The sequence below is a fragment of the Pectinophora gossypiella genome, chromosome 10, assembly GCF_024362695.1.
Source record: "Pectinophora gossypiella chromosome 10, ilPecGoss1.1, whole genome shotgun sequence".
Classification (NCBI taxonomy): domain Eukaryota; kingdom Metazoa; phylum Arthropoda; class Insecta; order Lepidoptera; family Gelechiidae; genus Pectinophora; species Pectinophora gossypiella.
This window is the reverse complement of record NC_065413.1, coordinates 9,098,443-9,114,428: the sequence shown is the minus strand read 5'-3', so window position 1 is coordinate 9,114,428 and position 15,986 is coordinate 9,098,443. Positions and strand designations below refer to the sequence as shown.

The 15,986-nt window shown below is 35.5% G+C and overlaps 1 protein-coding gene across 3 annotated transcripts in view; it reads left to right on the top strand.

Annotated features, from left to right (window-relative positions):
- The first annotated feature begins 491 nt into the window (after positions 1-491).
- Positions 492-15,986, top strand: part of LOC126370079 (lachesin-like) — a 29,850-nt gene continuing 14,355 nt past the window's right edge. For all 3 annotated transcript variants that reach the window (XM_050014794.1, XM_050014793.1, XM_050014792.1), the window contains exon 1: positions 492-654. In XM_050014794.1, coding sequence (XP_049870751.1) covers positions 585-654 — 70 coding nt within the window. In that variant the 5' untranslated portion in view covers positions 492-584. The remainder of the gene's footprint in view (positions 655-15,986) is intronic.

Sequence of the window (15,986 nt, the reverse complement as noted above, 5' to 3'; positions counted from 1 at the left end):
CACGGAAAATTCGCTGTTTCGGATATTGAGCCACCGTATCATATGATTACTGTTATCAGTAATATGAATTCCTTCTGGGAATTGACGTCTTATCGAGATCTAAATACGTTCTGTGACTCCAAGAACGAATTCTATAAACGTTTTAAGTTTTTCTTATTTCAAAGATGCATATAAAAGATGATAGTATAGAATCTGTTCTACCTTTTCTATTTATATAATCTGTTACATAAATAGAAAAGGTTGGAAACTTTTGTAAAGTTCGTTAAGTAATATAAGTGAGTAGGTACTCTAACTTAAACAACTCCTGAATATTAATTTGATAAACGGACTGTGGCTTGGTTTATTGTACTTATTCGTCTTTTGTATTATTTTATTATGCCGTTTCAGTGAGTATACTGGCGAGACGGCTTGTCTGTTCCCGGATTTCTCGCCCTTGTTTATCTGGCTGGGGTAGTTAGCGGGAGTAGGCACCCCGCGGCAGTGACTTCAGAGCCTCGCGCGCGATGGGACGCTCGCTCGCGGCCCGCTCCACACAACCACGCGATCGTACCAAACACAGGTGAACTATTCAATGTGACACCACAATGACTCTTTTTATACATTTATACTGTGTCATATGGATAGCGTTTCTAACGGCCTGCTACTCCACCACAGGTGAGTGCAACTGCACAGCTTAGTTTCGCAACTTGGGAAAGTTTTGTTTATAAATAAGATTAGGTGCTGTACCTGATTTATTCACGGTTAGCACGCAATCTCACGTCGTATGTTCCGGGTCGTTAAAATTTTAATCATTTTTCTTGATATTTCAACACCGTTGACATAAAAGTTTGTCATAAAAAATGCATACATATAAGCCTAACCTAAGTAAATGAAGAGATCAAAATAATATCAACAGATTTTATATAACTATCTGTCAACAGTCATTTGGGTACCTACCTATTAGTAACAGAACATATCTATCTACTTATATCTAAATCTGCAATATACAAATAATACACCATATTTTTTATGTAGGTAGGTACTTTAATGGGTATATTTTTTTATCCCTGCATTTGATATGCGAATATTTTTTACTTGCAAATGTATTCCGTAGTTTTGTTTCCGTAAAAATCTATATTTATATTTATGAATGTTTTAAAATTGTATTCTGTGGATAGCTTCACTTGAAGATTCACTTGATTTGATTTTAGTAAATTAATCTTTTGCAAATAAAGTGAAATGGGGTCATTAATTAAACTCATTTTTATATTTTATGATAATGAAAGGGGAAACATCTCAGCATTTCAAACAATTAGTAGTCGATAACTTTCAATATTTGATACCTACGTATTTTGTTTCAGTTATAACTTATAAGTAATGTGTTGATAATCTCATAATAACAGTAAAAAGTCAGATTATAATAGAGTATTGTAAATTATACGTAGGTATAACTTTACCTGTTACCGGTTTAACATTTTCATTATACCTAGAAAATATAACCACATACAGGTACTACGGATATGTAGAGTCAAAATTCAGTAGACAAAATAATGCAATAAAAAGGAATTATAAGAATCCGAACCATGGACAGACGCAAAAACATTTTCAGACAAAAGACACGACTCATTACTTTAGGTTACAACATTTACAACTAGATTAACTTGCTTATTTTTAAACTAAATTCGTCATTCCAATGCAATCTTCATCAAACAATGCAACTCGAGAAAAAGCAACAAAATAAGAAGCCATTTAATCAAAAACTTTTACGAAAGCTAAAACTCGCTGGCAAAACTTGAGCTTGTTGCACAGTTAAAAAAAATAGACGGAAAATTCATTCATTTTGACGGCTTGTATCAACATGGATACTGTTTGCTCCCTGCTGTACAAATACATCCGAAATGAAATAACAAAAACAACAGTAAAACTCGACATCGATGGTGGCTACTCTTGAAGAGTAATTCTTTCAAGTACGAGATTTATTCAGAGGGTCGCGAGGAGCACTCGTGTTTCTACAACATAATTCAGTTAACAAGGGGTCCGGACACAGAGCCAAACTTGGAAGGAATTGGGGAATATGCGTACTGCAGTCTGTGTATCTTCCGGGATGGCTAGACGACATGAAGAGCAAATTTAAATGACAATTCACACCTTTTTCTTACGATTTATGTATAGTATAGCGAGCTTTGTAACGGGGTATAACTGCCTGCCTTCAACAATATAACATAAAATCATGACTATTACTTCAAAGTGAGTCAGAGGTACTTACAGCCATCGGTAGATAAACTATCTATCCTCGCTTTACCTGAGCTTTCTGTGAAACCAACGTGATGGGTGTACTCTTAACCTCCACAGTAGCGTAGCGTGTAGGTTGTTTCATATTCTTTTCGGTCTTAGAAAGTAAGAAAGTAAAGACACACCATAGACAGCCCTTGTCTTTGTTTCTCTCCTCCCTCTCTTCCTCTTTTCCTTCTCTCTCTCGCTCTTCCCCATATCCACTCTTTTCTACTACTTCTCGCTTTTTCAAGACCTTTCCACATAGGTAAAAGGGGAACAGAAGATTACGACTAAGTCTATGGGACAACCCTCAATCAAAAGAAATGGGAGTCGACTGCACTTCTAACAGGCCTTTTTGATATTTTATGAATATGCGTTATCTATAAATAAAAATAACAAAGACACACGCTGCGTGAAAACGGCGATGATAATATATTTATTTCATAATTTGAGATACACAGTGTGTTAGTGACATGAAATGATATCAAGTGGAATTTTCCGACAGGTAACTCTCCACTTGATATCAACTCGGAATTCTCAGAATTACGGTCTGAATCATTCCCTTCAGTATTCGTTACGAAGTATCTAACACCGTGTATAGGTATTATACACATATATTACAACAATAAATATAACATACATATAATAACCTATTCCATATTATACTACATCATAGTCACTTCAACAGTTTATAATATAATCGAAAAATACGTGTGGGATTCACAGAAGAGCTATAATATGAATTGCCAAAAACAAAAAACGTAAAATCAAGCTAACTCAATTCAAACCTTCCCCGAAAAAATAAAATGATTGCTCCTAACAAAATTGTACCCCAGACCTGACAAGAGTCGACTAAGTTGGGGACAAGTGGGCTAACTTGGAGCCACGCGTGACGCATCGACGGATATCCGTGGCATCCGCCATGACAGTTATGGATGTACCCCATTTCGCAATAAATACGGGGGCGACTAACGCGAACGACTCGGATAAGCTGATAGAATCTTAGCAAGACTGGTTTTATAAACGATATTACGTTACTGCCGCGTCCCTTTTGCATATTGGCGCCGATTCTGGCGACAATATTTAACTTAATTTTAGTTTTCACATTACTAATTTAAGAACCACGCTCTTGTCTATGTAGCATTCTCCATTCTTGTCTATCAAAGACCAATTCCAATTTAATTCCAATTTTAGTTTTATAGCTCTAAGTTTTTTCATCTTTCATTTAGAATAGTAGTTCTTAACTGGTCCGCGGACCCCTGATGGTCCCTGAAACTTCCCAAAGTGGTCCGCGAAGTCATCAATTATCATCAAGATTATTAGAATTATAATATATAAATCACAATAGGTGCCACAAAATACTTTTAAAATACCTTTTTTGTATTATTTTCGCGAATAATACTATCTAAATAATGTTTTGATTAGGTAGGTTGAATAATTTCATACTTAGGAGTTTTATTCATAAAACAGTATTTCAATATCTAATAATGGTGTTTAATATTTATAAGATATTATTACTACTCATCATCATTTAAGAGCCACGCTCTTGTCGGTGCAGCATTTTCAATGCTACTTTTTTAGGGAAAAATAGGGCAGTGGTTTCCCTCTTGCCTTCCGCCCGTTCTTAAGATATTACTAATATTATACATAACATAAACAGCCTATATACGTCCCATAGCTGGGCACAGGCCTCTCCTCAATCAACCGGAAGGGGGTGGGGGGTGGTGGGGGGGGGGGGGTTACTACTATTACAATAATATTAATTAAAAGACTAGTTGGTGGTACATTATCAACCATTCATTCAAATGGTCCACCCACTGACTTAGAAAAGTTCAAGAAAGAGATAGAGCTAGTATTACAGCTGTCAAACTAAAACCAAAACTAAGTTTGTATCCGGCGGAATCGGCACCATCATCGGTACAAAAAATCAGTAAATACAATAAATGATTGTGGTAATTAACGCTCCATCAAACCTTACATGGGCATGCATCACATCCTTTATGATCCTTTTTGATTTTTTTGTTCTTCTTTTTCCTTTGTTTTTTTTTTTCAACCTACGCCCAGCAATGAGACGTATGACGAATACAATACAATACACAAGTCTTTATTGCACTTAAAACATATATTAAAAATACATTCCGGATATATGTTTTGTGATGTATAAATAGGTTTAGGTTTATGTTTATGCCAATTAAACTTATCAAATTATATTTCCCAGTGGTGTAATGAAGTAGACGGAAGCTAATATTAAATTATTTTTATGGACGTAGATTGATAAGTTTCGCAATAAAAGAGACCCATGTGAGCGTGGCATTGATAAGAGCAACACGAATATAAACAATGCACATGTACGTACAAAATTCCGCGATGATAACCCTAATCCAGAAACGAACCCAAATGTTGCGTTTTATTTGTCTCTTTAAAGGTGGCCCATTATTATGTATCATTGTGGGTATCGTATCCCCGTATTGTACCGAATTACCGATAGCATAGAAAAAAGAATAATACTTACTGCTCGCTAGCGTATCGAATCGAAACCGCGTATGTGCCGTTCCCAGGAACGTTCGAAAATAATAATATTTATTTATTCAGAAAAAAAGGTACAATTTTTACAAAATCAGCATTACATGTTTTTGTGTAAGTTTACAATTTTCACTGAGTTTACGTTTTTCAGAAGCAATATCTATGATTCTTACACTAGGCAAAGCCTGTATCGTTTATTAACAACAGTACATACTATCTAAGTCTCCGTTTAGGACAAAAAATGGAGAACTACTGAAAACGTTAAAACTAACTTGAAATGAACAAAATATAATTAAAATTGTAAAATCTCTTTAATTGTAAGGATGGCTGCTTGTCTTTTTCAAATCGTTCTTTCTTTTACTCTGATCTTATTTGTGTAAAAGTTAGGTGACAACGAATAAAAGAGAATATTTTCTTGTTTCTTACTTTTTCGAGCGTGATTATTTTTAGTTTTCAAATTTATATTTTTTTAAATATTAATATATTCTCAGTTTACAATCAGCTAAAAAGGAGCACCAACATCAACTTACGTTTCATCGATACATTAAACAACATTGGAAACTTACGGAAACCTGCAATGCCGGTATGGAAATAATACCATTTAATTCTTCCTGTGTAATGTCGTACAACGCAACAGAGAACGAATTGGAATGGCAACAAAGCTGTGTTGAACTGATAAATTATATTACACTGATCAATGCGCTTGCTAAGGATTATAGGAATGACATTAGGAATAGCATTAATGCAGATAGAAGTAGGTTTAAATTCTAACGCAAATGATGATTTTAACGATGTCTACGGGGGATTGACATGAAAATTAAAGGAAACGAAAATCGGAACTCGGAATTTGTATCATATGACAACGTAGATATAGGTACACTTTACAAATTAATAGATCGCGGCTATAAATTAATGAGTTAGGTCGTCAAAAATCACGCCGTAAGGAATGACCCTTAAATCAATCGTCGCTCTAGAGTGATAACATCAAATAATGAAAAATTAAGTAAAGATTTAATTTAAAGATTCGCCAGTTATTTTACAAACTGATTTATGAAAAAAGTTTCGCAACCTTTAAACCAATTTCGGCAAAGTTTTTGTTTTACGTGACGCCGGAAATTTACCAAGTTCTTTGTTTTGTACGGCCAATTATGTGAAGAACGAAGCCAAAAAACTTGACATTTTAATTAGAATCATTCATAATTATTTCCTTACTTGGTGATGTATTCCAAAATAGAATCATTTATGTCACTATTTTGTTTCGAATTGTGGCAACGTTTGTATCCTATCTATTGATGCTCTCCTTTCTACACTCTACCCTTTCTATACTCTACCCGAATTTCTTTACACTTCTACCTTTCCAAGGAAACAAAATGTTACATATCTACATTTTCTGACATTCTCGTGCATTTTTTAAACACGAACGCGGAACTATGACCTACTTATAGTTTTATAGCTGGCAGTTTTGTCAGAGGACAAAATAATAAAAACCTGTGTCCGTTTCATCCTACTCCCAGCCCGGTAGGTGGTGGATTGCCACGGTTATGGCCCGTGACAGGTTGACAAATAAACATGATGAAATTACATCAGCCCAGAATGAATGAAGACTGGAATTATTCAATAATATTATGAAGAGAAATATTTATTCTAGAGAAGGAAGTAAACGGAGGTTATAATTTCTGTTTCTCTTGGTTTATTCATAAAGTTTCCGGGTAAGTACCCCAGAATATAGGTACGTAAGCGAGTATAATAAAATTGTATCCTGATTTATACATATAAAACATGGACACATAAACTTATCAATTCAATCTCTATTAGAGTGAGTTACAAGTCGGCAAATGACAAACCAGCAGCCACTTTTAGTACCAAGCCTACTTATACCTTTTACCCGTTTTACTCCCTTAGTTTTTAGGAAAAACAACGGTTAATCAAGATTTAAGCCTGTGGATCTAAAAAGGTCCTGAACTACGTACGAGATGTATTTCTTTTCGAACAAAAAGTAGCACATGTTACTCTTTGGCTAATACATACATGCCTAAATACGTCCCACTGCTAGGCACAGGCCTCCCCTCAATCAACCGGAACGATATTTGGCTCATATATTTATAAACTATCTATAAACATTATCATCACGATCCGTTGCAGCAAGAAAGAAAGCCAAACCAACAAAAGCTTTTACGCATTTTTAATATTAATAGAGAAATGTTTCAAGAAATATACAAACACAAATTTGTATTTGACGTTTTCTGATACACAACCAAATAGGCCCGGAAAGTGCTAGCGAAAGTCATGGATATATCCCGGTTACTGGTTCCGGTATCAAGACAACTTACTTGTGAGTTTCCCCCGGATTCAATCAACTTATTGCAGAGTCCGCAACGAACTGAAACGGTGTTTACCCCCCTGACCTCTCGTCTCCGACTCGCGACTCAAGTCATGGGTTTCCTTGCCCAAGAACTAAGAATGTTTGAAGGAGGCAATAGGCATACTTAAACTAAAGTATTCCCATATAAGAGAACTCTGATTACATCAGAAAATATTTTTCATTGAGTGGCGATATAAGTAAATCATTTTACATCTTTGAATTAGAATTAATTCAACTTTGTTATATTTACTTAAGTAAGTATATCCTCGACATATATTTTACTTTTTGCCGATGCCTACACTGTAAGATAGCCTAAATTAATAAGCTTATTTTGCTCTAATCGTGCTAATTTTGTTTATTTGCAACTGTTTCGTAAGTATTATTGTACTAGTAGTATGTGCAAGAAAAGTCATTGATTCAATGATAGCCTAATGTGCTAAATAATAAGATACTAACCAATAACAAAGTGACAAAACAGACCCTTTTTGATAACCTGTGGAACATTTTATAATAAAGGATGTGGAATCAAAGTTTCTTTATAACTCTTTGTTCTTAGCAAGATAGTAATGATGCTGCCATTGCAATACAATGTCTGCCAAATTTACAGACAACATTTGCATTGTAAGTCCTGTATATTAGGTAGGTACTTGAATGGTAATGTACCTAACAATAAATAAAACTCGGGCTTAATAGCCGGGAAGGGAAAATCTATTCAATAGATAGTTATGAAGTAAGTAGTGTTATATCTTTCTGGCCAAGTAGTTTATGCCGTCTGAGGCCTAGAATAAGTCGCGTCAAATATAATGAGTAACTAGTTTAACAGATAATATAATCATCAATATTGTTTTGGTTAAATGTGTGAAATTTTAATTTAGTCATATGTAACAACCAATGTACCACAGTTACTGCAAATAAATGATTTGATTTTGATCCATTCAATGTGCACGTTATGTGGATACATTTTTTAGTCGTCAATAATAAATACAATATCTCTATAGATCGATAAAGACCAGGGTTAACAGAAAAAAAATTCAAAGACATAATAAAATCAATAATATCTGTTTCGACAAAAGGAGCTTTTAGTTATTTGAATAAATGGTACATATTCAATGTTTCTGTAAAATATTATTAATATATAAGTTATTTTCCCTCGGTGACCCAAACCCCTCGTTTATAGGGTATTCTTCCTGTTTGCTAGCTAGTTCAGTGATATTATGTTTTTTTTTTTTTTCAAATGAAGTTACCGCGTATCTTTTCTTTTGAAGATTATCTAAATAAAGACGTTATCTTTTAACCAAAGGCTAATGCCATTTTATATATTAAAAATATATAAGTACATGTATTCTTTCTTGCGTGATTGACTTCTACCAAATAGCTTTCGAAAACCAAACAAACCAAACGGACACACCAAAGTTTTGTTACACCGTCAACTGTAAAAAAATTTATTAAGTACTGTATTTATTTTTAATAAATAAATAAAACCACCTATGGACTGACGAAGAACAAATACTTAGCACGGAAAAGACAAAGTGAAACTTGGGGTATTCTTCGAGCAGGCTCTTGTTATTTATTTAAAGTGATCATTACATTACCACATTACCTGAGCCTAAAGCTATAGTGCAGTAAATAAATCACATCTTACTAATATTATAAAAGTGAAAGTTTGTGAGTATGGATGTTTGTCACTCTGTCACGCAAAAACTACTGAATGGATTTTAATGAAACTTTACAATAATGTAGCTTATACATCAGAATAACACATAGGCTGCAATTTATAAATATATTATGTGTTTTGTCAAAAATGTGACGATAAGTTGGAGAGTAAGTTGGAAAACATCTACCATCTGCGAGCAATTCTGGCGTGCGCTGACAAAACCGTTACACATATTATGTAATGTATGATATTATGGAAGTGTTTATCTTAAATGGTTCTACAAAAAAGCCAGGCCTATGATTAGGGCTGTGTAGTGATTGATCTATATACGATTTTTTTAATTATTAAATTGAGAGTCTATACCCTAAATTTAATATTTAAAAAAATCGGAAATTCTTACCGCGGAAACCGAAATCTACGCGGACGAAGTCGCGGGCGGCCGCTAGTAATACATATATGAGATCACTCTTGTGAATTCATTCCGAGAATAGGCAAAATCATCATTCCTGTGTGCAACTTCGTAATTGTCTGGATTTAGATCAGGTTCTTTCTAGCCTAAACCAGGCCTTTAAAGTTACACGTGTATCATATTTTAAAACGTATTTTAATTATAATTTCTGTTATTAGAAAATTAGATAGCTAGTGATACTAATATTTAATATTTCCTTATTAAAAAGTAATTTGTTATTATTACTTAAACTGTTGCTTACTCGTGTAATGTCGCCACATAAATACGTTTTATAAGTCACGTTTTTAAAAAAATAACGAACCAAGTAAATTCCTTCTACGCGATAAAACTTTTTATAACTAGAAATGCGGCGACATCCATACTGGGATTTCCTAGGATCATGGATTTATAACTTTTTGGACTTACTTACCTATACTTTTTGTCGGAAATATAAAATGAATTTAGTAGGTATCTCAAGCATAGATTTACTACCGTAGATTGAACATCAGCGCTCAAAAAGTGGAACGCAAAGTTACTGTTAATATAGCGACGTTAACAGTACTTTACCTCAATGCGCGATTAGGCGCCGAACTGGCAACACGGGGAAGTGCTAAAAACTTGCAAAAATAGAAGCTCAAAGCGAAAAACAAAAGATGGAACATTATATTTCTAATAAATAATGATCATCATCAATGTTATCATAGTATAAACATTTTTATTTTCGCAGTAAAACCCACGAAAATTATTATTTTACTTTAAAATACACTAAAACAAGTACTTCCGGGCAATCCGAGTCGCAATATAACCCGACCGCGGTACAAAGAACCACGCGGTGATATACGCAATAAGACGATGCGTACTTTCTTAATTTGGCACGATTTTATTGAATGTATGTACTTACCGCTGACCGCTGATTGGCTGATCCCTTATCACCATAAGGTTCATCATATCCAGCTTATGACATCGTATCAACAGTGGCTGCAAGTTGTCTTTGATTACTTGTGGCTCTGCCCACCCCATTAGGCATAACGGGCGTGAGTTTATGTATGTATGTATGTATGTACTTACCGCTGTGTGCGAATGTATAGCCAAGTATCGCCGCATTTTTGTATCAAGCGCTGTATCTACGGTGGTGGTAAATCATGATTTCAAGCCTCAAATAGGGATCTAGGAACTCTCAGTATTGCCATGAACGGTTGAATCCAAAGAAATAAGTAGTTCTATCGTCTATCATGCCGGGAGGTGTTAGCAGCTCTAGTAAATCGGCTGCTTCTATTGAGATAGTTAAATTACTATTTTGATCCTGCAGTACATCCTTCAGACACTGGTATGTATATTATTTGTTATAAACGTCCATCCTAGGGATGTATTCAGAAACTGATACTATTAGAGAATGTTTTCGGAGTAAATAATTCAGATTCTAGACGTTAATTTGAGCCTTTAGTAAATGGTCGGGAGTATGGGCACACAGCCCATTAACGTCCCCACTGCTGGGGCACGGGCCTTCCCTATGGATGGATAGGGAGATCGGGCCTTAAACCACCACGCGGGCCCAGTGCGGATTGGTGGTTATTAACGACTGTTAATGCAGCCGGGACCAACGGCTTAACGTGCCTTCCGAAGCACGGAGGAGCTCGAGATGGAAACTTTTTTTTTTGTGGTCACCCATCGGTCGGGAGTATGAGTATTGCGATATTATTATGTCGATAGATATATTATAAATAATGAGATACGTGACTTCTGTGGCTTTTCGCGATTTAACATTTTGTATCACGTCGTATATTAAATAATGATACAGTGTATAGAACGGTAAATCTCCGCTCCACACTTCGCCACCCCAGGATCTTACTATAGCCTAAGTGGCCGTATATAAGTATTTGTTTTTCCAGTCCTCCTCATAGATATCTACATCGTCTTTCCATCTTGTTGTGGATATGGTCACTGTGCTTAGCGGTGGGACAAGATAGGCTAGAGAAAAAACAAGACTATCGTTTTTTGTTTTTGTTGGCGAATAAGAAACATAGAAAGTATTTAATTTATCTTTTCAGTCATAAAATTGTGTCGTTTCTAGGATGGTCAATCATAACAATCTGTGGGCGATGGATTGATCACTTCCTGTCACCATAATACGGTTCAAATCCATCCTGAGACTTCGTACGTGTGAAGGTGTCTGTAGGTTGTTCCTCCAGCCTCCGTGGTTCAGTGGTTTGTGCGTTCAGCTCACGACCCGGAGGTCCCGGGTTCAAATCCCGGTGGGGACATATCATAAAAATCATTTTGTGATCCCTAGTGTGGGTAGGACATTACAAGCTGATCACCTTATTGTCCGAAAGTAAGATGATCCGTGCTTCGGAAGGCACGTTAAGCCGTTGGTCCCGGTTACTATTTACTGATGTAAATTAGAAGTCGTTACATGAGCCATGTCAGGGGGCTTTGGCGGCTCAATAGTAACCCTGACACCAGGGTTAATGGGGTTGGTAATCCACCTCACAACCCATACGATAGAAGAAGAAGACCATCCGGTAATATCGCAGTAAGCACATCAAGGAAATCTCTGGAGTTACTCAGTGGAATGGATCTCATGTCCATCTTTGGATTCGATCTATTGATGTGCCTATTTTCATCCAATGCGTGAAAAGCTAACAGACAGACAATTGTAACTTTTGCATTTATAATATTGGTACGGATGTTTATTTATTTATTTTATTTAAAATGCTGTCAATTGTTGGGTAAAAATAACAAGTTTAAGAGAAAACACCGAGAACTAATATACACTTAGTTTATTGGAAATAACTTAAGAATTCACACAAAACATCAAAAGATCGCGCGGTAGCGTCGCTCGGCGTTGCGGAACTGAACACTGTAGGCTGAACCCTGCCGCCCGCGCACCGCGAAGAGACGTACACGCAGGGAAGCAAGGACCTCGTAGTTTAGGGTGTACTGTGGTCGCTCTTATACAAAAAAGAGTGCATGGACAAAAGTGTACAAGATAAGGTGCTAAAACTAAAAGTACAAGAGGCAGACAATACTTTGTTTAACAGGAAGAAAAGACAAATACATAGGAGGACCACGAAACGTACAAGAACAAAATGAAACAATACAATAATATATAATTTATTAAAGCCGAATTACTAATTGCCGCGTCCACCAGGCGATAGTGATAGTGTTGGTTGTCAATTATTCATCTACTCGTCGATAATGGAACAGTCTTGTCGGTTCTAAGAGCACCGCTGTCAACGGTGCCAGTAATGGTACACGTAATATACACTCATAGTATTCGTAGGTACGATTAGAAAAGTTTTTAAGTGCTGGCAGTGAAAACAAATTATAGACCGCGATAGAATAGATAGCATAATAGAAAGAAAAGATTTTTTTTTTAATTGGAAGTCTTTTATAAGTAGTAGTAGTAGTTCCTATGTATGTGTAATGTGTGTGTAGGATAGGTACTAACATAGTTTAAGTTCATATTGTTACTAATAAATATGGATTTAAGTCAGAAATAAAATAATTCATTTCATTTTCATTTATTTCATAAGTAAAAGCTGTTAATATATGTACTAATACACTTACTCATTTATTAAATTTAAACTTTTGAAAGCCAAACTTACAACAGACATTATGGGTTTGCTTAAAGCTCAAAAAAGTAAAAGTCAACTCAAATTATCATCTTCTCGTAAAAATTGTATACCATGGTACAGTCACTGTCAAAACAACAAGAAATTATTGAAAGCATCGATGCTTACTTTAGTCTGTCAACGCTCAGATTTTTAAACCCAAAAATAAGCGATAAAAGGGGGAAGTTATGATGAAGTGATAAAGATTACGCGGTAATGGGGTGAACGGTTATAGAGTTGGCCATTATAAGCGCGACCCTACTGATTTATTTTAGGGGTGCGGGGAGCGTCGAACTAGTGACGACACAATATTGTAAAATTACTTTTAGTTCGAAAGTAGGTAGGAAAACTTTAGACTTTAATATTAAAGTCAAGTCAAAAATTATGAATTTTGATAAATGATTATTTGTTATTTTATTCAACAAAAGCCCTGAAGCTTCAAGTTGCATGGTATTTATCTTGTATGTTGCTGTTGCAGTTTCTTGCCGTTTCTTCTCCACAGCCATAATACCTCGCGAAATAACGAAGATTCAAAAATGTTAAATTTACCTTCAACAAGTTTACCGTTAACATTAACAGCCTATATATACATTCGACCGTTGGATACATACCTATTCTCTCAATCACCCGGAGGGAGTATGGAGCATACTCTACCACGCTGCTCCACTGCCGATTAGTAGAGGTGTTCTACGACTAATAGCTAAGACCAAAGAATCATGAAATCCTCTCTTTACCGTACAATCAGACGATTCAATCTGCAATGTACAAACTATATGTAATCGTAAAAAGATTTAATGTACAAAAAAAAACATCTTAATATCTAAAAGGAGAAACTGACTGACTGATATGTCAACGCACAGCCTAAACGGCTAAACGTAGGCACTTGAAATTTGGAAGGGACGTAGCGTAGGTACCGTAGAGGTGCACTAAAAAAGTAATTCCTGGAATTCCCATAGGAACGGGAATTAGCGGGAAAATCCTTTTGTATGAAAAATCTAAACCGCTTAAGTTAGACAATTGAAATTTGGCATGCAGGTACCATAGTAAACTTAAAGCTTAGTTACAACAGGATATTGCAAAATTCCCACGGGAACGGATGTAAGCGGGAAAAAACATTTGTATGAAAAAATCTAAACTGCATAAGTTAGATGCTTGAAATTTGACATGTACTCCCCCACACACAAAGATCTCTTTTTTATAACACGCCACGCGGACGAAGTCGCGGGTAAAAGCTAGTACAAAATAAATCCCAAGCAACATTTAAAAACCTACTAAATTAAAGGATTAAGCCACATGCGTATTTGTGTGCACATTGTTATATCAATCACTTTTTACAATAAAGCTTTACGATTATAGTTTAATAATGCAATGCAAGCGTGGCAAATAACGCAATAAAAGTTTTTAAAGTAATAGCTGTACATTACGGGTTGATTACTGCATCCATCGTCATAAAGACCATTTATTCCCCGCAGTGTACAGTGCTCTAGTAATTAAACACTGCAAACTTTTAACGGCCCTAGTTTTCTACCCGCTAATGTTTTGATGTAAAGGTACTTACTTATTGTCATAGATTTGCAAGTATAGGTATTTATATTTCCAGGTCAAGTAGATGTTACAAAATGTATCAGATTAACTCGTAGAAAAATAAATGATTTTTGTTTTTTTTTTTGTTGGGGCGGAAGGCAAGAGGGAAACCACTGCCCTATTTTTTCCCTAAAAAGTAGTAAAGAGAATGCTACACCGACAAGAGCGTGGCTCTTAAATTAGTGATGACTCGTAAATATTATATTTACTTATTAAAAAAAAGATATAAGAGATTTAAAAATAATTTTCAGTAGTACTTACATTCCGCTGCTTATAAGATCATGACATTAGGGTGGCTAGTTCAATCCCGATTAAAAATGCTGTTACTACCGTCGCTCTACTTTTAAATAGATTGAAAATTGCAGCGTTCTGCTCAACTCACCAGTAATGACCAACTGACCTACTGCGGTTTGTCTGAAATCGTGGTGGATAAAATTAAAGTGATACAAAAAATAACTTGCATTTTACAATAGCTCGAAACATCGACAACCCCAGTAGTAGTCACTTGACAATAACACCCGCGTCGGCAAATAAACTTAATTACGACGTTTATGTAAGTCTACGACATTTGCGTAGACAGAATACAGTGCCGCATATAGCAGCATATAGTGACCCGTGGTGGCCCAATTAGTAGAACGTTTATTGCCTCTCACTTTGAGGTCGCAGGTTCGAATCCAGCACAGGACTAAATCAATGATTATGGAATTTGTTTTCGAATTCATATTTAGATCATAAATGATTATCACGTGGATTCGGAGGTATGTGACCTAACTTGCATTGGGCTGGTTTTCCGTTTGCGGGTTGGAAAGTCAGACAGGCAGTCTCTTCTGTAAAACCGGGACTTGTCAAATCATCAGGTTATGAAAGCGGACCCTGTGAAAAACGGAATAATGCTAGAGGGATGATGTATAGACAACATACGCTGTGTCTATTGGTCGAAACCAGCGATATTTGTAACGACCCTATCCCGCTTGCCAGAATTTGTGACCGGTTAATAGCAATAGGCTCGCGTCCTAGTACGTGGGACTTATCCTTTCTCTTACCCTTCAGGTATACCGGCGTAAAGCCATAATAATATATTATTATGCTATCACACTATGGCTCCTAGAAAGCATAAATCCTATCATAACATTTCTATTCTATCATATAACCCAGATAGACAAACACTTTACAATACAATATAAAATATACTTTATTGCACCAAAATAAAAAGGAATAATTACAAAAGACTCCTTATTAGGTCCATAGCGGTCTTATCGCTTAAAGCGATTTCTTTCAGACGAGCAAAGGCACCATAAGGCGAGCAAAAATGTAAAAATTTTAATTTAAAGATTTTCACTTTAGATTTAGACTTTAACGTCAAGTGAACGCGGTTTATATATTTTTTTTCTTACTGTCTGTTTATTACTTGCATAATATACCCAAAATGTTACTACTAATTAGTGTAAACCCTCAATTAAGAATAAAAACATTTAATTATTAATTTTAATTTTTTTGTGGGTGAAACTTTTATTCTAGAACAACAAAGCAATACTTTAGTATTTCTAG